At 48.0% G+C, this 23,340-nt stretch overlaps 1 protein-coding gene across 2 annotated transcripts in view; it reads left to right on the top strand.

The window, feature by feature from the left end:
- Positions 1-23,340, top strand: part of ZHX2 (zinc fingers and homeoboxes 2) — a 173,396-nt gene that overhangs the window by 138,297 nt on the left and 11,759 nt on the right. For both annotated transcript variants that reach the window (XM_060128335.1, XM_060128336.1), the window contains one exon: positions 19,157-21,902. In XM_060128335.1, the coding sequence (XP_059984318.1) occupies positions 19,382-21,898 (2,517 nt within the window). In that variant the 5' untranslated portion in view covers positions 19,157-19,381 and the 3' untranslated portion in view covers positions 21,899-21,902. The remainder of the gene's footprint in view (positions 1-19,156; positions 21,903-23,340) is intronic.

The raw sequence follows: 23,340 nt of genomic DNA on the forward strand, positions 1-23,340 counted from the left end.
CTTGAGGACACAGGGTGGGAAGGGGAAGCTGGGGCGAAGTGAGAGTAGCATTGACATATATACACTACCAAATGTAAAATAGATAGTTTGTGGGAAGCAGCAGCATAGCACAGGGAGATCAGCTCGGTGCTTTGTGATGACCTAGAGGGGTGGGATAGGGAGCGTGGGAGGGGACATGTGTATGCATATGGCTGATTCACTTTGTTGTGCAACAGAAACTAACACAGTATTGTGAAGCAATTATACTCCAATAACAATCTATTAATAGAAAACAGAACCGTATGCTATGGTTTTTTTAATCCACTTTATACAAAGTATTCCTTGTGAGTAAAATTTCTCTTACTATTTGATCTAGACTCACAGGTCTAGACTTTTCCCTCCCGTTTTTTGGAGGTGTTTGGAGCTCTCAACTCATCTCATGCTCATCTATCCCTCAACGGTCCCAAGTAGGGAAAAGAACTTTTTCCCATTATGAAACCATCGAAGAGTTTTGTTTTCATGTTAGCAAGTGAAAAGTTGTACTTTTCAATGCAGCTTTTTAAGACCTTTCCCAAAAAAGTATTTTGAGAGGGAATATAATTTTTAAATAATAACTGAATAATTTGAAAATTACTTTGCAGTGAACTTCAAATGTCATAGGTAGTCAGGGGGTCTCTGCCTCTGTTTTCATTGATACTCGTTACTGTGTCAAGTTTACTGTTTCTTGATATGAAGAGCTCAGCTTAGATGTCCTCTCCTCAAAGAGACTTTCCTGATTACCTCCTTGAAAGTAGGTCTTGGGGAATCCCTGGTGGGCCAGTGATTAGGACTCCAAGCTCTCATTGTCAAGGGCTGGGGTTCGATCCCTGGTTGGGGAACTAAAATCCCACAAGGCAGGTGGCACGGCAAAAAAAAAAAAAAAAAAAATGAAAGTAGGTCTTTAAGTCACCGTCACATCATTTTTTTTTCTATTTTCTTTTTAAATGTATTTATTTTATTTATTTATTTTTGGCTGCGTTGGGTCTTCATTGCTGCATGTGGGCTTTCTCTACTTGTGGCGAGCGGGGGCTACTCTTCATTGTGGTGTGTGGACTTCTCATTGCGGTGGCTTCTCGTTGTGGAGCATGGGCTCTAGGTGCGCGGGCTTCAGTAGTTGTGGCTCGTGGGCTCAGTAGTTGTGGCTCGCGGGCTTTAGAGCGCAGGCTCAGTAGTTGTGGCGCACAGGCTTAGTTGCTCTGCGGCATGTGGGATCTTCCTGGACCAGTGCTCGAACCCATGTGCCCTGCATCGGCAGGAGGATTCTTAACCACTGCGCCACCAGGGAAGCCCCCGTCACATCATTTTTAAGAACTCTTTGCAGAGTAAATACTTAACCACTATCTACAAGTTCTTTGTTTTCAATTTTCTGTCTCCCCCTCCTAGATCGTGGGCACCTTGAAAGCAGGAATCTTATGTCTTATTTCCTGAGTATCAGAGCAGTGTCTGGCATAGAGCAGGCACTCAAGAAGGAATGAAGGAATGAATGTATGTATGAATGAGTGAATGAATGAATGAACATCTGAGCTGTGTTCTCTTTTCCAAGGTCCATGTTTCTGCTTCCAAAGAATAGGTCTTCTGCTGTATTTCCCTTTTAAAACACCAGGACTGCTGTAGGACAGGCATGGAGCACTGAGGTGAAATTGGGTGGCAGAAAGCACCGCTCACAGCCAGTTCCCAATACTCCTAATGAGGTTTTGAAGATGAGGATGACATGGTCAGATTCACGTATAGAGACATGACGTTTAATCATGGCATTAGTTGTGACATAGGCAGTGGCAAGAGATCTGTTTCTGAAAACAGAGCACTGACGTTTGTTTAGGATGTACTTTTATTGATTAGCAAGGACTCCAGGTTCGCCCTATATGAATGGCACTCCCGCTAACATCCTGAGATTCTTTCTTAAGGGAAAGAGAATGGTGTGGAATGATACCCAACATGACAAGAGTGAGAGAACGTTGCAAACGGGCATGTCACCTAACACGTCTACCGTCAGGGAAAGACTGAGGATTGCCGTCTTAGAAAGAAATGGTGGCAGCGAGGAGGTTGGCCTGAATCCGCGTCTGCCAGGACGTTTTCAGTCATAGGTGCCAGAAAGCCCATCAGACTGGCGTGCGCAGACTGCCGGAAGGGAGGGCCCACGCGTGCGTCAGAGTCAGGCGTGGCGGCATACAGAGGGATGTGATGGGGCCTCTGCACCTCTCAACTCAGCTGGTTCCGACCGCCCCACTCGGGTCGTCAGGCCACTCCCTAAATCACTCACTCTCGTGGGGGGACATGATGTACTGAGTGGTCAGGACCAAATCACACGCCCACTGCTGGAGGATCCACAGGGGCCACGAGTGGGTGGGGGTCTTTCTCTAGAAAGAAGTGGACTGCCCTGGCCAGAGGAGGAAGGGCTGCCGGACAGGCAGTGCCTGCCACAGCCAGGTGAAGCCCAGAGGCCAGGCCAGGCTGTAGGGAGTCATTGCAGCTGCTGGGAGAAGCCAGGAGGGGGGACCCTGCCTGGAGCGGAGGAATGAAGGATGCCATTGTGGAAGCAGAGTTGGGAGGGCCTGGGACATAATTAACTGTGGGGTGGGGAGGGAGTGGAGAGCAAGAGGAAGCTGGGTTTCCAGCCCGAATGACTAAGAAGACCGGGATGCTTCCGTTGGGAATGAGGAGCGTTACGGAAAGATCGGGTTTGGGAGACGGGTGGGGAGCTTGGTTCTACACGTGTTCAAGTTGAGGCTCCCGGTGAGGGTCAGAGACGCACAGAAGCCACGCTCGGAAGAGGCGCCAAGACCAAATTTCCTCTTTAGAGCCGCCTTCCAGGTGGGGGTGACGGAGCAGAGCCTGTTCAACTGCGTGGGAGTGGATTGTGCATTTTTTTTTGTTTTGAATTCATGTATTATTTTCCTTGGTCTTCATGAATCATCTTGGTCTTGTTCAAAACATCGTGTTTCAGTGGAGAGCGGCTGCTCCAGCGTTTGTCCGGTTACAAGTCCATGTAGCCTGTCCTCGCTGTCAGCTAGAGGTGGGAAAGGAAGGTCTGCGGCTCTGCAAAGAGGAGCCGGGGCTAGAAAGGCTCGTTTGGTAGACGTCTGTCTGCAAGGGTGAGTTTAGCGCTTTGGGATGGGTGAGATCACCAAGGACAATGGAGAGGAGAGGGATGAGAAGAGGCCCAGAGCATGGAGGTGACAGCAGAAAATGGATGAGGAAGCAAAGCAGGAGCTTCCAGGAAGAGAACAAGGGGCACCACCCAGGAGAGCCAAGGGGAGGCAATTTAAGGAAGGCAGTTTGCCCCGCAGAGGCAGTGATGCGGGATATATTTGGCAGTTTAAGAGAAAAGCGTCGACAGAGCAAGGAGGACAGAATGCGCAGAGGTGAGGGATGAAGGGGGCAGTAACAGGAGGGGCGGACAGCAGTCATCTCGAACTTCCTTTGAGATGTTTGATGGTTACATGGTTTTAACAGCAGGTACCGTCCCTGTGTTGCAGGCTCAGAGCTTATTGTATTTGGGGCCCGGAGGCAAACGCTGTGCGCAGAGAGCTCACTGGATACTCTCAGCACCCCTTCGAGCACCCCAGCACCCCATGGGTACCATTTTCATCCCCAGATTACTGATGGAAAGGCTGAGGCTTCGGAGGACGGGTGTAACTTGTCCAGGTTCACACGCCAGTGAGTGGTGGCACCAGACCCAGAAGGCCAGTCTCTCACTCGGGAGCCTCTGCCCTAGAAAGCAAGAGTTGCATAATAACGTGTAGACGATGGTGGAATTGAGCAGCTTTGGGAACTTTGATGTTGCTTTTCATGTTTGTTTTGCTTTTGTCTACTTTTTTAGGGAAATGGCAAACCGAGGTGCTCATAACCCAAAGGGAAGGGGATCCAGTGAAGGGAGATAAGAGTTGAGGGAGCCGATGAGTGCTGGGCTAGGGTCCCTGGGGAGCAGAGGGCAGGCCTCGAGGCCAGGTGGATGGGTTAACTTGTAACAGGGAGACCCGCTACCTCCTCCGACGTAGAGAGAAAAGAGACGAGTGTGGAGATGGGGAAGAAAGTGACCTTGATCTTCTCAGCAAGATAGAAAGCAAAATCTTCTACTAAAACAGAGAGGGAAAGTTGGGAGAATTAAAGATATTGGCACAGTTGCCATAGAAATTTCTGTGGGTATGAACAGAAGATGAGTATGTCGGAGCAGCATGACTCAGGTGAGGTGAGCGCGTGTAAACACAGCACCTGGCACGGGGATTGGCAGCTGAGGGGCTGGGGGGGGAAAGGTCAGGATGCTCCCAGGGGGGCCTGAGAAGGACGAGGGGCAGAACGGTACCTCTGAACCTCACTTTGTCAAGTCCCTCATCACTAATACCAGCTCACTCATTAAAGTCACCCTTTTAGGGAACCAGATCGTGCCAGCTTTAAAGCGTCTCATTCAGTCCAATCCTGCAGGTGGAGATCCACCCATTTCACAGACGCAAGGACTGAGGCTGGCAACGGTGAACGAGCGTGCTGCGGTTGGTGTTCTCCAGGCCGCATGTGGGTTCGGGACCTGGGCAGTGGGCATCCCAGCTGTGGCCAGAGAAGGGCCGACTGCTGTTAGTAAGTGGCAGAGCCAGGATTCAAACCGGGAGGCCTGGTTCCAGCCTGTGGCCCCTTCCACCCACCACGTGGGCACTAGTGGTGGGAACTAAGGGGGAGCAGGACAGCCATTGGAATTCATTGCTTTGAGTAAAAGTAAATTCTGGGCCCCAGGCTCACGTGGGCCCAAAATGGACCTGCCTTCTCAGGCGCGGCCGGCTTTCTTTGTCCCTGCGTACTTCCTACCCCACCTCAAGTCACCACTCCTACCCACTGCTAGCAGGACACCAGCCTCCTCTCAGAGCTCTGTGTCACCTAAATGCATGATGACGCTAATGTCACCATTTCATTTCATGAATTTCATTTCATCCACTGAAAATTTTTGGCTGGAAGAGACCACGCAAGCGTTCTTCCACCTAAGAAGAGAGCATCTCGGAGTAGCAAGTTGAAAAAGACATTACAATTCAATTAAAAGCTTACTCTTTTGAACACTCCCAGTGGGGAAGAGCCACTCAGAATTTGTGAGAAACCTAATTTATAGACCCAGTGTCAGGAGATGGAATTGTTAACAATTAGCAACTGTGTGTTACCGGGACCCAGCAGTGGGTGTAGAGACAAGGAGGATCGGGGCTCCACCCTCCTCAGCAAGCCAGTTAACCTCGCTGAGCCTCGGTTTCCTTATCTGTGAAATGGAGAGCAACACCGTCTGTGGGTGTTGTGGGAATGATAAAGATTATGCATGTAAATGGCATCTTGTGACTACATTATCCTGCCTACATTTGACCAGATCAGCAAACCCTTCTTTACTTCAAAAAAAAAAAAAAGTCTGCGAAACTGAGCAATAAAAGTTAAGCACAGGGCTTCCCTGGTGGCGCAGTGGTTGAGAGTCCGCCTGCCGATGCAGGGGACACGGGTTCGTGCCCCGGTCCGGGAGGATCCCACATGCCGCAGAGCGGCTGGGCCCGTGAGCCATGGCCACTGAGCCTGCGCATCCGGAGCCTGTGCTCCACAATGGGAGAGGCCACAGCAGTGAGAGGCCTGCGTATCGCAAAAAAAAAAAAAAAAAGTTAAGCACAAACAGAGATAATGGGAAACAGCTTCTTAAAGCTCACCTCCCCAGCCACAGACTCTGCTGCTATGTACCCTGTTGTTTCTAAAGATGTCTTACACTCCATTATCGAGTGCCCTGTATTCTGTGTTCTTTTCTCTTCCAGCATCGTTCCTTTGTACAATTCTTCCCCCATTTCTGCATCATCCTCCGAACTGTCATTCCCCGGGGAGCACGCTAATTTACCCTGGTCCAGCACAGAACACAGCGAGGAATATTTCCCATCTTCACGGCGCAGGGTTGGCCTGAGCCCAACCACTTCTGAATCGGGAGAGGCCAACTGATGGCTTCTTACCGAGGCCACTGAACCTGGCTGCCCCTCAGTCATGGTGGCTGCTTGCTAAAAATGCAGATTCCTGGGCCTGCTCCTGGATGCTTGGGATTAATAAGTCTGGACTGGGGCTCAGGAATGGGCATTTTTACAAAGCACCCCAGGCGGCATCTGATGGTTTGGGGGCCACCCTATAGGCCCACCCCCAAAATTCAAGTTTAGATTTCAGGTAAGCTTGGGAGAAATCAGTAAAGCTCAGGAATTAACTCAGGGTCACCAGTGACACTTCAAAAGCCTCTCCCATTTAACAGCTGGGATAAATGGAGACAAGGATGGAGACAGATGAGGAGCGAGCTGGGAGCTTAGAGCAAAACCCAGGATCCCTGCATCCCATTCCTTTCTCCACCTATCTCCCCGCAACCATCGCCATCACAACATACCTGCCCATCAGAATTCCTTCTTCTGGGGTGCAGTGCAGTGAGGACAATGTTGTGACTTTAAAACATAAAAGATCTCACACACACACACACACACACACACACACACACACACACACACACACACACACACACACACACACACACACACACACACACACACACACACACACACACACACACACACACACACACACACACACACACACACACACACACACACACACACACACACACACACACACACACACGCTCTACCCTTGATGAACTGTGGCAGAATCTGTTAACAGCTCCGTCAGAAGACCCAGCAAAGCTAAAAGCATCCTTCTGGGCTTTGATGTCTTGACAAGATGCTTCCTTTGAAAGTTCAGAGACAGTCCCGTTATTTCCTCTGACAGCCCCAGTGAAAAGCTCTGAAATCAGAAGTGGCGTCCCGCCGGAGCCTGAAGGTGTGATTCCTTGAGAGTGGCACGTGTGCCCACCCACCCTCCCCCGAGGGCCCCAGGCTCCTCCACTAACTCCAACCTCTGACCCCCCTCGGGCTAGAGACCCGAGCCACAGGGGGCCTCTGCAGTCTGACTCTTCACCTCCCCCAGAGCCTCCCTAGGGAGGTCAAGGCCTGGACATTTCCCTCATCTGACAGCCAGGCTATGTGGAAGCCACCTTGCAAAGAGTTTCCAGGGGCTGATTTGACAGTTTGACCCATTCTTCCTCCCCCTGAGGGCCACAGGTCACTCCCAGGAAAGGTCAGGAAATGCTAGTGCCCTGTGTCTGGAAATGAGCAGAGTGGGGAGGAGGGAGACCAAGGGGATGACAGCGTGAAAGTGCTCACCTGGAGAACCTTCCACCCATGCAGTGTCATTCTTACCTAGGAGTTTGTTAGAAATGCAGAATGTCAGTCCCACCCCAGACTTACTGAATCCAAATCTGTATTTTAACAAGATCACCGGGTGATTTGCCTACACTTAAAGATCTGTATCCCAACTCTACTGCTCCAGGCTGTGTGACCATGGCCACGCTCCTTAACCTCTCTGAGCTTCAGTGTCTACATAGGGTTTTTGAGAAATGAAACACTTAGCACTCGGCACATACTAAGCTTTCAGTGAATGTTCGCCATCATTGTTACCGGGAAAATGATTAAGGGAGAATCCCTTTTGCCACATTTAAACCCAAATTATCCAGCCACTCCCTGGTGGAGAGGGAAGTCCAAACTGAATGGGAGATAGTTCCAAATACAAAGTGAAGAGCCCTCAACATCTGCTTAAAGAGCAAACCTAAAGACTGGAGAGAGGGATGTCTCTTAGCAGCCTGGGCCCTGACTATTGAACTTGAGGTTAAAGATGATTATTCATCTGTTTGGCTTGGGGATTACCTTCATTACTGTGCCTTCTTTTCCTGCCATCCCCACCCCGCCCCAAACTTATCTCCCAGACCCTGCTGCTTCCATGATCCTGCCTAAAAGGCCTTGCAACTCCTTCACCAGCAGAATGAAATCCTACCTCCTAAGCATGGCCCTTCACAATCTAGCCCAACCTGACTTGTCAGCCACTTCTGGGCTGCCTTCACGCCTGCCCTTTAGCCTCAGTCCTTGTCATTCCTCTGACATTTCCTTGCTGTTGCTGTGTCCTCTGCCTGGCAGTACTCTGTTCCTCTACTTGGAATCACTCTCATTCTCTCGGCAGGATCCAACTCCGCCTTTGGAGCCCTGTTTACCCAGGGAGGCTGTGCAGTGTGCAGAGAGAACGGCTGCAGCTTGAGTGGACTTTGTTTAAATCCCACCTCTGCCATGAACTAGTCATGTGACCTTGGGCAAGGCAATTATCCTCCCTGGCCTGGGTTCTCTCTTCCATCAATTGAGGCTAATGACCACTGCTTTGCAGGGTTGTTATGAGGGTTCATCAACAAAGTAGGGAAAATTTCAATTAATCATAGTCAAGACTGTTTTCTTTTAAGAAGAAAGTTACCTCCCCTGTGAAGCCTTTAGCATCCTTTTCCCGCCTGTCCTACACAATTAAGTTCGGCCTCCTCTGTGTTTCATAAACTCTTTCTCCTCCTTGTCTCTGCAATGTCTGAATGCTCCAGTGAGGCTTTCTCACAGAAGGAGTCCCTGACCTCTCTGCTTAAGATCACAGGCCGCCCCATACTACCCAAAGCAATCTACAGATTTAATACGCTCCCTATCAAATTACCTGTGGCATTTTGCACAGCACTAGAACAAATAATCCTAAAATTTATATGGAACCACAAAAGACCCAGAATTGCCAAAGCAATCCTGAGGAGAAAGAACAAAGCAGGAGGCATAACTCTCCCAGACTTCATACTATACTACAAAGCTACAGTAATCAAAACAGCATGGTATTGGCACTAAAACAGACATAGGGATCAATGGAACAGAATAGAAAGCCCAGAAGTAAGCCCACATACCTATGTTCAATTAATCTTTGACAAAGGAGGCAAGAATATAGAATGAAGAAAAAACCATCTCTTCAGCAAGCGGTGTTGGGAAATTTGGACAGCCTCATATAAATCAATGAAGTTAGAACACACCCTCATACCATACACAAAAATAAACTCAAAATGGCTTAAAGACTTAAATATAAGATATGACAGGGACTTCCCTGGTGGTCCAGTGGTTAAGACTTCGCCTTCCAATGCAGGGGGTGCAGGTTCAACCCCTGGTTGGGGAGCTAAGATCCCACATGCCTTGCTGCCAAAACACCAAAACATAAAACAGAAGCAATATTCAATAAAGACTTTTAAAAAAAATGACATGCCAGGGACTTCCCTGGTGGTCCAGTGGTTAAGACTCCATGCTCCCAATGCAGGAGGCCCGGGTTCAATCCCTGGTCAAGGAACCAGATCCCACATGCCGCAACTAAGAGTTCACATGCCACAAGAGCCCGCATGCCTCAACTTAGAGTCCGCATGCTGCAGTGAAGATCCAGCGTGCCACAACTGAAAGATCCGACATGCCACAACAAAGATCCCACATGCTGCAACTAAGACTTGGATCAGCCAAATAAATAAATAAATATAAAAGTTTTTTTTAAAAAAGACATGACAACATAAAACTCTGAGAAGAGAACATAGGCAAGACATTTTCTGACATAAATCTTTTTTTTTTTTTTTTTTTTTTTTTTTTTTTTTTTTTGCGATACGCAGGCCTCTCACTGTTGTGGCCTCTCCCTTTGCAGAGCACAGGCTCCGGATGCTCAGGCTCAGTGGCCATGGCCCATGGGCCCAGCTGCTCCACGGCATGTGGGATCTTCCCGGACCGGTGCACAAACCCATGTCCCCTGCATTGGCAGGCGGACTCTGAACCACTGTGCCACCAGGGAAGCCCTGACATAAATCTTACCAATGTTTTCTTAGGTCGGTCTCCCAAGGCAATAGAAATAAAAACAAAAATAAACAAGTGGGACCTCATCAAACTTATAAGCTTTTGCACAGCAAAGGAAACCATAAACAAAACAAAGAGACAACCTAAAGACTGAGAGAAAATATTTGCAAATGATGCAACCAACAAGGGCTTAATTTCCAAAATATACAAACAGCTCATACAACTCAATATTGAGAAGACATACAACCCAATTGAAAAATGGGCAGAAATATGAGGATATATGTATATGTATGGCTGATAACTTTGTTATAAAGCAGAAACTAACACACCATTGTAAAGCAATTAAACTCCAATAAAGATGTTTAAAAAAATAATTTAAAAAATGAAATTAAATTTAAAAAAAAAAAGAAAAATGGGCAGGGCAGAAGACCTAAATAGACATTTCTCTAAAAAAGACGTACAGATGGCCAACAGGCACATGAAAAGATACTTAACATCACTAATTATTAGAGAAATGCAAATCAAAACTACAATGAGGTACCACCTCACATCAGTCAGAATGGCCATCATCAAAATGTCTACAAATAACAAAGTCTGGAGAGGGTGTGGAGAAAAGGGAACCCTCCTACGCTGTTGGTGAGAATATAAGTTGGTGCAGCCACTATGGAAAACAGTATGGAGGTTCCTCAAAAAACTAAAAGTAGAGTTGCCATATGATCCTGCAATCCCACTCCTGGGCATATATCTGGAGAAAACCATAATTTGAAAAGATACATGCACCTCAATATTCATTGCAGCATTATTCACAATAGCCAAGACATGGAAGCAACCTAAATGTCCATTGACAGATGAATGGATAAAGAAGATGTGGTACATATATACAACGGAATACTACTCAGCCATGAAAAAGAATGAAACAATGCCATTATCAGCTACATGGATGGACCTAGAGATTATCATACTAAGTGAAATAAGTCAGAAAGAGAAAGGCAAATGCCATATGACATCGCTTATATGTGGAATTTAAAATACGACACAAATGAACTTATCTAGGAAACAGAAACAGACTCACAGATGTAGAGAACAGACTTATGGTCGCCAAGGGGGAGGGGGCATGGGGGAGGGATGGATTGGGAGTTTGGAGTTAGCAGATGCAAACTATTATATATAGAATGGATAAACAACAAGGTCATACTGCATAGCACAGGGAACTATATTCAGTATCCTGTGATAAACCGTAATGGAAAAGAATATATATATATATATATATATACACACACACACACACACACACACATAACTGAATCACTTTGCTGTACAGTAGAAAGTAACACAACATCGTAAATCAACTACACTTCAATAAGATAAAATAATCATAGGTCACCTCACTTCCCACCCCATCCTCTTCTCTGCTTGACTTTTCTCCTTTGTGCTTATCAGTGTCGGCTTCTGCTTGTCTATTCGTGTGAATGTGAGCTCCACAAGAGCAGAGGTTCCTGTCTGCTCACTCCTGCAACCTCAGCACCTGCAAGTGTGTCTGGTACTCGTAGGCTCTCGGACAGGATTTGAGGGCTGCACGTGGGGATCACTGTGTGCCATCGGGGGGTATTCAGATGGCCCTGCCCCGCCCAGCTGTGAAGGGCTAAATTGTGTCCCCACCCAAATTCATACGTTGGAATCCCAACCCTCAGAATGTGGCTATATTTGGAGATAAGGTTTTTAAAGAGGGGATTAAGTCACCTTAAATGAAGCCCTCAGCGTGGGCCCTAGTCCAGTCTGACCGGTGTCCTCGTAAGAAGAGGAGATTAGAGATAGGCACGCACGGAAGGGAGACCATGTGAGGACACGGTGAGAAGGGGTCCATCTGCAGCCAAGCGGGGAGGCTTCAGAAGAAACGAACCCTGCAGACATCGTGGTCCCAGACTTCTAGCCTCCAGAACCGTGAGAAAAAAATTTTTGAGGTTTAAGCCGCCCAGTCTGTGCACTTTGTAATGGCGGCCCGAGCTGACTAATACACCAGCTGTGAACTCCTTGAGGACAAGAACCATGATTTCTTCATCTTTGTATGCCCCGTATCCACAGGGTTCTGGCCCAAACCCATATTCAGTAAATAGGGTTCTAATCGAATTGCATTCCACTCACAACAGGAAGAATGATGACTGAAGAAGCACCAAGTGGTGACGGGAGAGCCCTGCACAGACATCCAGGAATGAGTTGTTCATAGTTGTCTATACAGGCTAGTCACTTTCCTTATATATTATCTATTCCAAGGTGGTGTCATTTCTCACTAGTTGGGGTTTCTTTGTGGCACATAATAAATACCATAGCGGATAAAAGGAAAATCCAGTCAATCGGGGCTTCCCTGGTGGTGCAGTGGTTAAGAATCCACCTGCCAATGCAGGGGACACGGGTTCAAGCCCTGGTCCAGGAAGATCCCACATGCCGCGGAGCAACTAAGCCCGTGCGCCACAACTACTGAGCCTGCGCTCTGGAGCCCATAAGCCACAACTACTGAGCCCGTACGCCACAACTACTGAGCCTGTGCTCTACAGCCCACGAGCCACAACTACCGAAGCCCATGTGCCTAGAGCCCGTGCTCCGCAACAAGAGAAGCCACCGCGATGAGAAGCCCACGCACCGCAACGAAGAGTAGCCCCCTCTTGCCACAACTAGAGAAAGCCTGCACAAAACAACGAAGACCCAATGCAGCCAAAAATAAATAAATAAATTTATATTAAAAAAAAATCCAATCAATCGCAAAAACAGGCAAAGGAGGCAAGAGTCTGTACTTGGTGTTTGGGTTCCTTCTCCGTGTAACATGTACGTGTGATGCTCTTAGTTGTGCTGTGAGGGGTGGGATTCAAGACAGAAAGAGGCGTGATGGAGAAGAGCCATAGAGGAAGGAAACTTCTCACCTCTCCCCTCCTTCTGGGCACCAGGATCTTAAACACAATGGTGTTTAGTGCTAATCTGCTCGGGCCACTCCCCCCAAGGGCAGGGATTGCCTCTGAGGCTCCCCACCTACCGCTGGGCCCTCAGCACAGTGGCTGGAGCAGCCTGGGGACCACTCGGTGCTGCTTTGAAGTGGAGTGTTTTCAGGTCGGTACAGAACGTGCATGCACGCAGTTCAGACCCGCCGGGAAACTGGCCCAGGGCGAGGCCCGCGACATGGAGCCGGTCTGCTGGGATACTCACCACCCGCCACGGAAGGGACTGTGTCAGAGTTTTAACGTGCATTTTATTCATGCATTCATTTGTTTTTTATTTTTGCTAACTTGGGCAAGTGTACACCTGAACCTGAAGACTTGGCCAGAAATATGCAGCCTTCACGCCAGCGAGTAGCAGGCCTCGTGGCGCTGGTCCCCTCACTGGTGGCTCACAGACTTTCAGAAAGACAGACGCCAAGTCTCCACTGCTCTGCAGACACTCACCCCCTTGTTGTGCTCGGATTATTCTTCCAAGGGCAGTGGTTCTTGCAGCTTCACTGGGGGGACCTTGGGAGAGGAATTCTTCAAAGGCTCACTGTTTTCTGAGCCCTCCCCACCCCTCTCTTTCCTTCCTTCATCTTCCCTTCTTTTTAATCTGCTGTGGTTTTCACCCCTGGTTGCCAAATACGTTTTAGAAGATACCGTCTATTCTGAACCACAGTTCGTAGAACATCAAAAAGCTTTTAGGATATTTCACCACAAATTTGGCTCATTTCTTGGCCTCACTTGTCAACAGATTTAAATAGTTCTAGATAAAGGAGTTTCTGTGAAAAAGTCTCTGCTCTCCCCTGCACCTATTCCTGCCCAATTTCTTTGTTCTGCAAAAGAAAAGTCGTCTTCTGCTCCCTCTCTTTTAAAAATCATAATCCAAAGGCCCAGGCCTCTTGGATAGGCGGCACAGATTTGGCCACATTCTGCTACGTCAGCGGTAACCCCTACAGAACTGTAGGACCTCCTTTCCCTTACCGAGTTCCTCCGCTCATAGAAGCCCTCGTGCACACTCACACACATTCACACGTGCACACACAACACGTGCAACATGTGCACATACATGCAAGTGCAGGCATGTTCGTGTAAGCGCACACACACGTGCAATGTACATGCACGCAATACACATGCACGCACCCACATCACTGAGCGTCCACGAGAGATGTTCCCGTACATCACTGGTCTGCATCAGCAGCAGTTCCCTCAGGGTAGCCACTCTGCAGTTAATTTACCGTTCAGCCAGTCTTTATGGAAAGCATACTGTGGACCAAATACTGCTCTAGGTTCCGGGGAGATCACAGTGAAGAGTTCCTGCCTTTGTGGAGTTTATATTCTAGAACAGCGCCGTCCGGTAGAACATCCCTCAATGAGAGCGATGTCCCACATTGTTTAATACAGTAGCCACCAGCCACGTGCAGCTACTGAGCACTCGAAATGTGCCTGGTGCAACTGAAAACGGGATCTTAGATTTTATTTAAGTTTAATTAACATAAATGTAAAGCGGCACGTGTGGCCAGTGGCTGCTGTGTTAGGAGAAAATGGGTAGATACTCTCTCCTGCCTCTTCCCTTAACCACAAAAATATATAAGTAAATTCTGAATATTAAAAAGTGCTATGCTGGGAACTATACTCAATATCTTATAATAACCTATAATAGAAAAGAATCTGAAAAGGAATATATATATATATATTGGGTTGGCCAAAAAGTTTGTTTGGGTTTTTCTGTAAGATCTTACGGAAAAACCCTATATCTATCTATCTATCTATCTATCTATATAGATAGATAGATAGATAGATAGATAGATAGATAGATAGATCTGTATAACTGAACAATTTTGCTGTACACCTGAAACTAACACAACATTGTAAATCAATTATATCTCAATGACTATATATATATATATATATATATATATATAGTGCTATGAAGAAAGCAAAGCAGGGAGAGAGTGACTGGGGAACTGGGAGAGGCAGTATTTTACATGGAATGCTGGTCAGGAAAGGCCTCTCTGTGGAAGGGTGACTTTCACATGGAGCCGTGAAAACCGAGGAGCTCTAGGGGTGGACTTCCTGGCAAAGGCCCTGTGATGGAAGGGATACACCTGTTCCAGCAGCCGGAGTGATAGGGGCAAGTGGGGAGGGGAGCAGGGACCAGAAGGGGCCGGGGTTGGAGTTCACTCTGATGGGACCCAAGAGAGGGCTTCATGCAGTACAGTGTCCTGAACTGATTCCTACCTTAAAATCTCCCTCTGCATGACTATCATCAAAAAGAATACAAATAACGAATGTTGGCAGGGATATGAAGAAAAGGGAGCCCTCATGCACTGCTGGTGGGAATGTAAATTGGTGCAGCCACTGTGGAGAATAGTAAGCATGTTTCTCAAAAACTAAAAATAGAACTACCATAGGACCCAGCAATTCCACTCCTGGGTATATTTTGTAAAAAAAAGAAAAAAAAAAAAAAGTACTAATTTGGAAAGATACATGCACCCCAGTGTTCATAGCAGCATTATTTACAATAGCCAAGATATGGAAGCAAGCTATGTGTCCATCAACAGATAAATAGATAAAGAAGATGTGATACACACACACACGCACACACACACACACACACACACAATGGAATACTACTCAGCCTTAATGAAATTTTACCATTTGCAACACCATGTATGGATTTGGAGGGTATTATGCTCAGTGAAGTAAGCCAGACAGAGAAAGACAAACACAAATCACTTATATGTAGAATCTAAAAAGTACAACAAACTAGTGAGTATAACGAAAAAGAAGCAGACTCACAGAGAACAAACCAGTGGTTACCAGTGGGGAGAGCGAAGGGGGAGGGGCAAGATAGGAGGAGAGGATTAAGAGGTACAAACTGTTAGTCATAAAATAAGCTACAAGGATATACTGTATGCCATGAGGAATACAGCAAATATTTTGTAGTACTATAAATGGAGTATAACTTTTTTTTACAAGTTTTTTGTGTGTGTGTGCGGTACGCAGGCCTCTCACTGTTGTGGCCTCTCCCGTTCCGGAGCACAGGCTCCGGATGCGCAGGCTCAGTGGCCATGGCTCACGGGCCCAGCCGCTCCACGGCATGTGGGATCTTCCCAGACCAGGGCTCGAACCCGTGTCTCCTGCATCGACAGGCAGACTCTCAACCACTGCACCACCAGGGAAGCCCCCTGGAGTATAACTTTTAAAAACTGTGAATCACTACATTGTATACCTGTAATTTATATAATATTATACACCAACTATACTTCGATTTTTTAAAAACCTTTAGAGATTAAAAATAACATTTAATTGCTTTTCAGTACCAAAATGAATTTCAAACCATAAATAAAGCCCATCAAGAAGCAGAAAGAAAATCCCTGTGCTGCTCTAGAGAGGAAGTAAGCAGGAGGCCTGTGGGAGGCTTCCAGACGGGAGATGGAAGTGGTCCGATACTGGGTTTATTTTGAAGACAGAGTCAACAGGATCGCTGATGGACTAATTTGGGGGTGAGGTAAAGAGGATTTTGGCCTGAGTGTGCCATAGAGATGGAGATGAAGAGCTGTAGACATGGTGGGGGGGTGGGCAGGACCCATGTTTGAGGGGGAAAATCAAGAGTCTGATGTTCAGCTAACCATGTCAATTTGGGTGTTGTCAGCAAAAAGACACAGCTCCCCTCTGCTCTGCTGTGCCCATCTCCTGTCCTCACCAGTGCCCTGAGGGACCCTCACCCACTGCTGATGAAATTGCCCAGCATCACTTTGTTATAAAGCAGAAACTAACACACAATTGTAAAGCAATTATACTCCAATAAAGGTGTTTAAAAAAAGAAAGAAAGAAAGAAATTGCCCAGCATGAAAATGCCTCAGAGTGGCCATTTCTGGGTTCACAGGGGAGGGATGCCCCTCCCCCGAGTCCTGCACAGGTTTGTCACCTGACCCCCTAAGCAGATAAGTGGGGCCCCAAGTCCCAGAGGGTTGCTCTTGAAAATAAGTCCATTAATTCTTCCTTGAGCCCTCTCTTCAGTGGAACTCAAACCTAGGCCAGTGGGAGGGACAGGAGAGGATATGTTATCCCCTCCATCCCCTTTCCCCCGGATGTCACGTCGGCTACCCCTGTTTCCAAACACACAATGAAAGGCCATCCTCTATGGAAGCCCGTGCATTTAGATACTCAGCGTGGTCCAGCCCATCACTTCCCCTGTGGGGGTTCTGTTAACATACCCTACCTTATAATAAGCAAATTGTTCCTGTACTCCTAAATTAATATTTGTTTAATGCAATTCCAATCAACATTCTAACAGAATTTTATTTTGCAGATGATTCTGATTCATGAGAACTGATTTACATTAATAGGTGATCAGAATAACCCAGACTTATTTGGCAAAAGAAGAATGATAAAGAGAAACTCACTCTACCAGATGTTAAAACATGCTCTAATCGACAAAAAAAATTTAAGTGAAGCATAAGTGTAAGTAAGGCTCAAGAGCTAGATAAGAGGTAGAGAACAGAGAATCCAGAAACACCCTAGTATATAGAAAAATTTAATGTATGGCCAAGGTGGCTTCACAAATTAGTGAGAAATAAATAACACTATACATGTTATTGAGATAATTGATAACTTTCAAGAAAAATGGTTAGAATTGTATCTCACAGCTTACCTCAAGATCAGTTCGGTTCAAGTCCAGACAAGTTATATGTAAAAAATAAAGCCAAGCGCTTCCCTGGTGGCGCAGTGGTTGAGAGTCCGCCTGCTGATGCAGGGGACACGGGTTCGTGCCCTGGTCCAGGAAGAGCCCACATGCCGCGGAGCGGCTGGGCCCGTGAGCCATGGCCACTGAGCCTGCGCGTCCGGAGCCTGTGCTCCGCAATGGGAGAGGCCACAACAGTGAGAGGCCCGCATAACGCAAAAAAAATAAAGCCAAAACACTCTAAGAAAACATAGAATAATAGGTCTCAGCTATCAAAGCAGGGAATCACCTTCTAAATGTAAAATCACAATGAAAGAAACCACAAGAGGAAAAGACTCATAAATTTGCCATTTAAAAATAAAAAATTTCTACCTGTAAAACATGAAAAAATACCATATGCAAAACTAAAAGGTAAAGGACAGACTGGAAAATTTTTGCAACAAATATAGAAAGGTACTAATGTTTTTAATATAGAGAGAACTCATAAATTAATAATAAAACCACTGGGCATCACAATATAAAAATGACATAGGGACTTTCCTGGTGATCCAGTGGGTAAGACCCTGCGCTCCCAATGTAGGGGGCCCGGGTTCGATCCCTGGTCGGGGAACTAGATCCCGCATTCATGCTGCAACTAAGAAGTCCGCATGCCACAACTAAAGATCCCACGTGCCACAACTAAGACCCAGCACAGCCAAAATAAATAATTAATTAATTAATGTAAAAAAATAATAATAAAGTATGTTTTTTTAAAATGGCATAAATCCACAATTCACAAAAGAATACAAATGGCAAGTGAATCTTTGAAAACGGTTCACCCTTATTAGCAATCAAGAGAAGCACCAAAGCATATTAAAGCAGTTTTTCCCGTATCTAATTGGCCAGGCTTTCTCATGGTAATATTTCATGTAAGCTAAGTGGTGAGTCGGGCAGTCATTCACTGCCGGTGAAAAGGCCAAATGATGCAAAAACTTGGCCATATGAGTCAAGAGATGTAAAATGTTGACCTCCTTTGACCCAGTGCTTTCACTTCAGGAATAAGGACTAAGGGTATTGACTACAATGTTGTCAGAAGAGCCAAAAATTAGGAATAAATGTCCAACAAAAGTCCAATGGCTAATTACATCATGTATGGTATATCCCTACAATGTAGTGTCAGGCAGCCATTTCTTAATCATGCTTTTGCTCAAAGTTTGTGAAAATGGGAAATGTTCAAGTGACATGAAGGAACTACGATATTTGGGGCGATGTTTTTCTTTTTTATACTTTGATGCTTTTTCTGGATTTTCTATAGTGGTTTTACCTTTATGTTAATAAACGAAACATTCATATCCATCTTCTAACTCCTATATAAATTCCACTTGCCAGCCCCAGGCAAGCATCTTGCTTCTGATGTACCGTCCACAAAAGCGGCTTGCGAACCCAGCCAGCACTTCACTGCAAGGTGCCCTCCAGCACCCTACCCCCCACTTCATAAGATCTCAGTGCCCTTGTTGCTTTTCTGTATCCCTTGGTCTCTAAACATGAATGAGTGACCTGCATCCTCATTTGCTTGCTCTGGGCCCGTCCCCACTGCCCTTCCCAGAGAATGGAAGAGAAGAAAAATGTGATCTTTCACGTTTAGGAGTACCCACTCTCACACCATCTGTGCGCACCTGGGTATTTGCTTTGGGTGCCAGTTGGGATGGATCATGGGAGCAACTTAGAAAGAAATGCTAGTTCCTTTTGCCCTGTGAGGAAACACTGACACTCTCTTTGTTCTTGTCCCACAGGTATGATGCTGCCTCTTGTGTTTAGCCATTGGAACAGTTACAATCTTCTGCACTGAAATCATTCTGGAAACTCAAGCACCAGACTTCAGCGTTCAAGTGAAGCCAAAGCCATTGGAGCGGGGCATAAAGCCAAAAGCCTTTTATCTTAGTAGTTCCAAAACTTTCACTGCCCCTTCCCTACCCACCCCCGTCCCCCAAATAATCCATTGCACACAGACAGACAGCATGGCGAGCAAACGAAAATCCACAACCCCGTGCATGGTTCGGACATCACAAGTAGTAGAACAAGACGTGCCCGAGGAAGGAGACAGGGCCAAAGAGAAAGGAATCGGCACGCCACAGCCCGAAATGGCCAAGGACGCTTGGGCAGCAGAACCTGAAAACTCTTCCAAAGAAAATGAAGTGATAGAGGTGAAGTCTACAGGGGAAAATCAATCCAAAAAGCTCCAAGGTGGTTATGAATGCAAATACTGCCCCTACTCCACGCAAAACCTGAACGAGTTCACGGAGCACGTTGACACGCAGCACCCCAACGTGATTCTCAACCCGCTCTACGTGTGTGCCGAATGTAACTTCACAACCAAAAAGTACGACTCCTTGTCTGACCACAACTCCAAGTTCCACCCCGGGGAGACCAACTTCAAGCTGAAGCTCATCAAGCGCAACAATCAGACCGTCCTGGAGCAGTCCATCGACGCCACGAACCACACCGTGTCCCTCACCACCAGCGGCCCCGGGAGCGCGGACAATGACCCCGGGATCTCGGTGAGTAAAACCCCCATCATGAAGCCAGGGAAACCGAAAGCCGATGCCAAGAAGGTGCCCAAGAAGCCAGAGGAGGCCGCCCCCGAGAACCACGTGGAAGGGACCACCCGCCTGGTGACAGACGCGGCCGAGATCCTCTCAAGACTCGGGGGCGTGGAGCTCCTCCAGGACACCTTAGGACACGTTATGCCTTCTGTCCAGCTCCCACCAAATATCAACCTTGTCCCCAAGGTCCCCGTGCCGCTGAACACTACCAAATACAACTCTGCCCTGGACACCAACGCCACCATGATCAACTCCTTCAACAAGTTCCCTTACCCAACGCAGGCTGAGCTGTCCTGGCTCACAGCTGCTTCCAAACACCCGGAAGAGCACATCAGAATCTGGTTTGCCACCCAGCGCTTAAAGCATGGCATCAGCTGGTCCCCGGAGGAGGTGGAAGAGGCCCGGAAGAAGATGTTTAATGGCACCATCCAGTCGGTGCCCCCAACGATCACTGTGCTGCCCGCCCAGTTGGCCCCCACCAAGATGTCACAGCCCATCCTCCAGACAGCGCTTCCGTGCCAGATCCTCGGCCAGACCAGCCTCGTGCTGACTCAGGTGACCAGCGGGCCGACGACCGTCTCTTGCTCCCCCATCACGCTCGCCGTGGCCGGAGTGACCAACCACGGCCAGAAGAGACCTCTGGCGACTCCCCAAGCTGCCCCCGAGCCCAAGCGCCCGCACATCGCTCAAGTGCCAGAGCCTCCGCCCAAGGTGGCCAACCCTTCGCTGACCCCGGCCAGCGACCGCAAGAAGACGAAGGAGCAGATCGCACACCTCAAGGCGAGCTTCCTCCAGAGCCAGTTCCCCGACGACGCTGAGGTCTACCGGCTCATCGAGGTGACCGGCCTCGCCAGGAGCGAGATCAAGAAGTGGTTCAGCGACCACCGGTATCGGTGTCAAAGGGGCATCGTCCACATCACCAGCGAATCCCTTGCCAAAGACCAGCTGGCCATCGCGGCTTCCCGACACGGCCGCACTCACCACGCGTACCCAGACTTTGCCCCGCAGAAGTTCAAAGAGAAAAGCCAAGGTCAGGTGAAAATCCTGGAAGACAGCTTTCTGAAAAGCTCTTTCCCGACCCAAGCAGAACTGGACAGGCTAAGAGTGGAGACCAAGCTGAGCAGGAGAGAGATCGACTCCTGGTTCTTGGAGAGGCGGAAGCTTCGGGATAGCATGGAACAGGCCGTCCTGGATTCCATGGGGTCCAGCAAGAAAGGCCCAGACTCGGTGGCCCCCAATGGTGCTCTGTCTCGACTCGACCAGTTCTCCAGCGCCCAGGTGCCCGGTTCTTTGCCCAGCCCTTCACCAGCAATTACAAAAAATCAAGAACAGGTTCATCTCCTGAGGAGCACGTTTGCAAGAACCCAGTGGCCAACCCCCCAGGAGTATGACCAGCTGGCGGCAAAGACCGGCCTGGTCCGAACTGAAATCGTGCGTTGGTTCAAGGAGAACAGATGCTTGCTAAAAACTGGAACCTTAAAGTGGCTGGAGCGGTACCAGCAGCGGCACGTGGCGGATGATCATGGCTACGACGCCCCGTCGAGGAGGGCAGCGAAAGCCGTCATCGCCGAGAGCTCGAAGAACGGGAGCGAGGGCGGTCCGCAGTATCACAAGGACCCCAAAAAGCTCTGCAAAGAGGACTTGGAGAAGCTGGGCCCCAGGATGAAAGCAGGCGGCGAGCAAGCAAGAGACGGTTTGCTGGCAAAGCCCTCGGAGGCCACCTCGGACAGATCAGAGGGCAACAGTCGGGACGGCCAGGGCAGCGACGAGAATGAGGAATCGGGCATCGTGGATTGGGTGGAGGTGACGGTCGGAGAGGAGGACGCCGTCTCAGACAGGTCGGACAGCTGGAGTCAGACGGCAGCAGAAGGTGCGGCGGAACTGGCTGACTCGGACTCCGACAGCGTCCCTGCTGAGGCCAGCCAGGCCTAGACAGGTAACGCCACCTGTCCCCCCGGGGGGCCAGGGCAGGAGGCTGGGTTTCTTTCTTTCTATTGGCAGAGTCGATACAGGTGTTGGGTACAGAGATATGGACACAGATCATGGGTTCTTCTTTCAAGCTCTTTTAAGACAAAGGAAGAAGAATAGGTGTTGCTAGATTTTATGTTTTTATTTGCAAGGTAGTGCTGATAGGTGACAGCATCACTGCCTGTGGCCTTTGGGGCGTCCATCCGTTCTAAAGTCTAGTAACAAGGTAACACAACACAAGGCCTGTCTTGTGTTCACTGGTGTAAGAGACAAACATGAAAGGATATGTCTTTTTCTTTTTGGATTTTTTAAAGAATAAGTGTCTACGTTTACTGAATAAAAATTTGGGATTGTTTCCTTTAACCTGAAAGGTTTTGAAAGTACCTGGTATTTACCTCGCCGCGGCTAAAGGAAGGTGCGCCCATGTATGTCTCATTAAGTAACCCCGCTTGTTGCTGTGCTGATGGGGTCCCCAGAGCCCCTTCAAATCTGGAAGAGACTGGTGTAAATTAGGTCTGTGGAGCCACAAAAGCCTGGGGAGGGAGGTTACCATGGTCACTAATAGCCATGTCATCCGCAAAACAGGACGTGCCACCCAAGCCCTTGGTGTTTGTGCTTCACCAGAGGTCTGTGCAAATCAGGGCCTGAAACATGGCAGCTCTCTTGATGGTACGTTTAGAAAAGGGGGCGGGGGGGGGGGGGAGATGGTAGAGAGAGGGATACAGGAGGGAAAGGTCTACCTTGGCCAAAGCCGAAGTATTCCAAGGGCAGCTTAGAACCAGGAGGGAGATGCACGATTTACAATTTACAATCTGCCCGGCTTGGCTTCTCCAGGGGTCACTTAAAAGGCAATGGAAGCCCCGCGCCACCACCATGTCATCTTTAAACATGGTGAAAGGTAAAACCTCTAGAATGATTGATAAGGTCCCCAAGGGAGCCCTGGAAACTACCGTACCTTTTTATTTATGAACTCGGACAACTTTGGCCAGCCATGTCCCTCATTAATTCATTTATTCAGTAATAAAACGAGGCACCTGGCAAATAAATAAAGTCCTCTAGAAACCTTATTTTAGCCGGTTCCATCAGCTATTAAAAGAGCGATTTAATGAGCAGCCAATCACAGAATGCCATCAAGTCTTTCTCCTCCAACTTTGCAGGAGGAAGTGGCAATGGGTTGCGGGTGAGGAAGGTAAGCTAGTGATAGGAGGGGTTAAAGGGCATTACGCATCGCACCAACCACCCACCTCCACCCGGCTACAACGGTTTCATCCTTCCTCTAGCCATTTTCTTGCTTCTTATAAGAATATACCAGGGACTACCCTGGCAGTCCAGTGGTTAAGACTTTGCCTTCCAATGCAGGGGGTGCGGGTTCGATCCCTGGTCGGCGAGCTGAGATCCCACATGCC

The sequence above is a fragment of the Lagenorhynchus albirostris genome, chromosome 17 (assembly GCF_949774975.1).
Source record: "Lagenorhynchus albirostris chromosome 17, mLagAlb1.1, whole genome shotgun sequence".
Lineage (NCBI taxonomy): Eukaryota > Metazoa > Chordata > Mammalia > Artiodactyla > Delphinidae > Lagenorhynchus > Lagenorhynchus albirostris.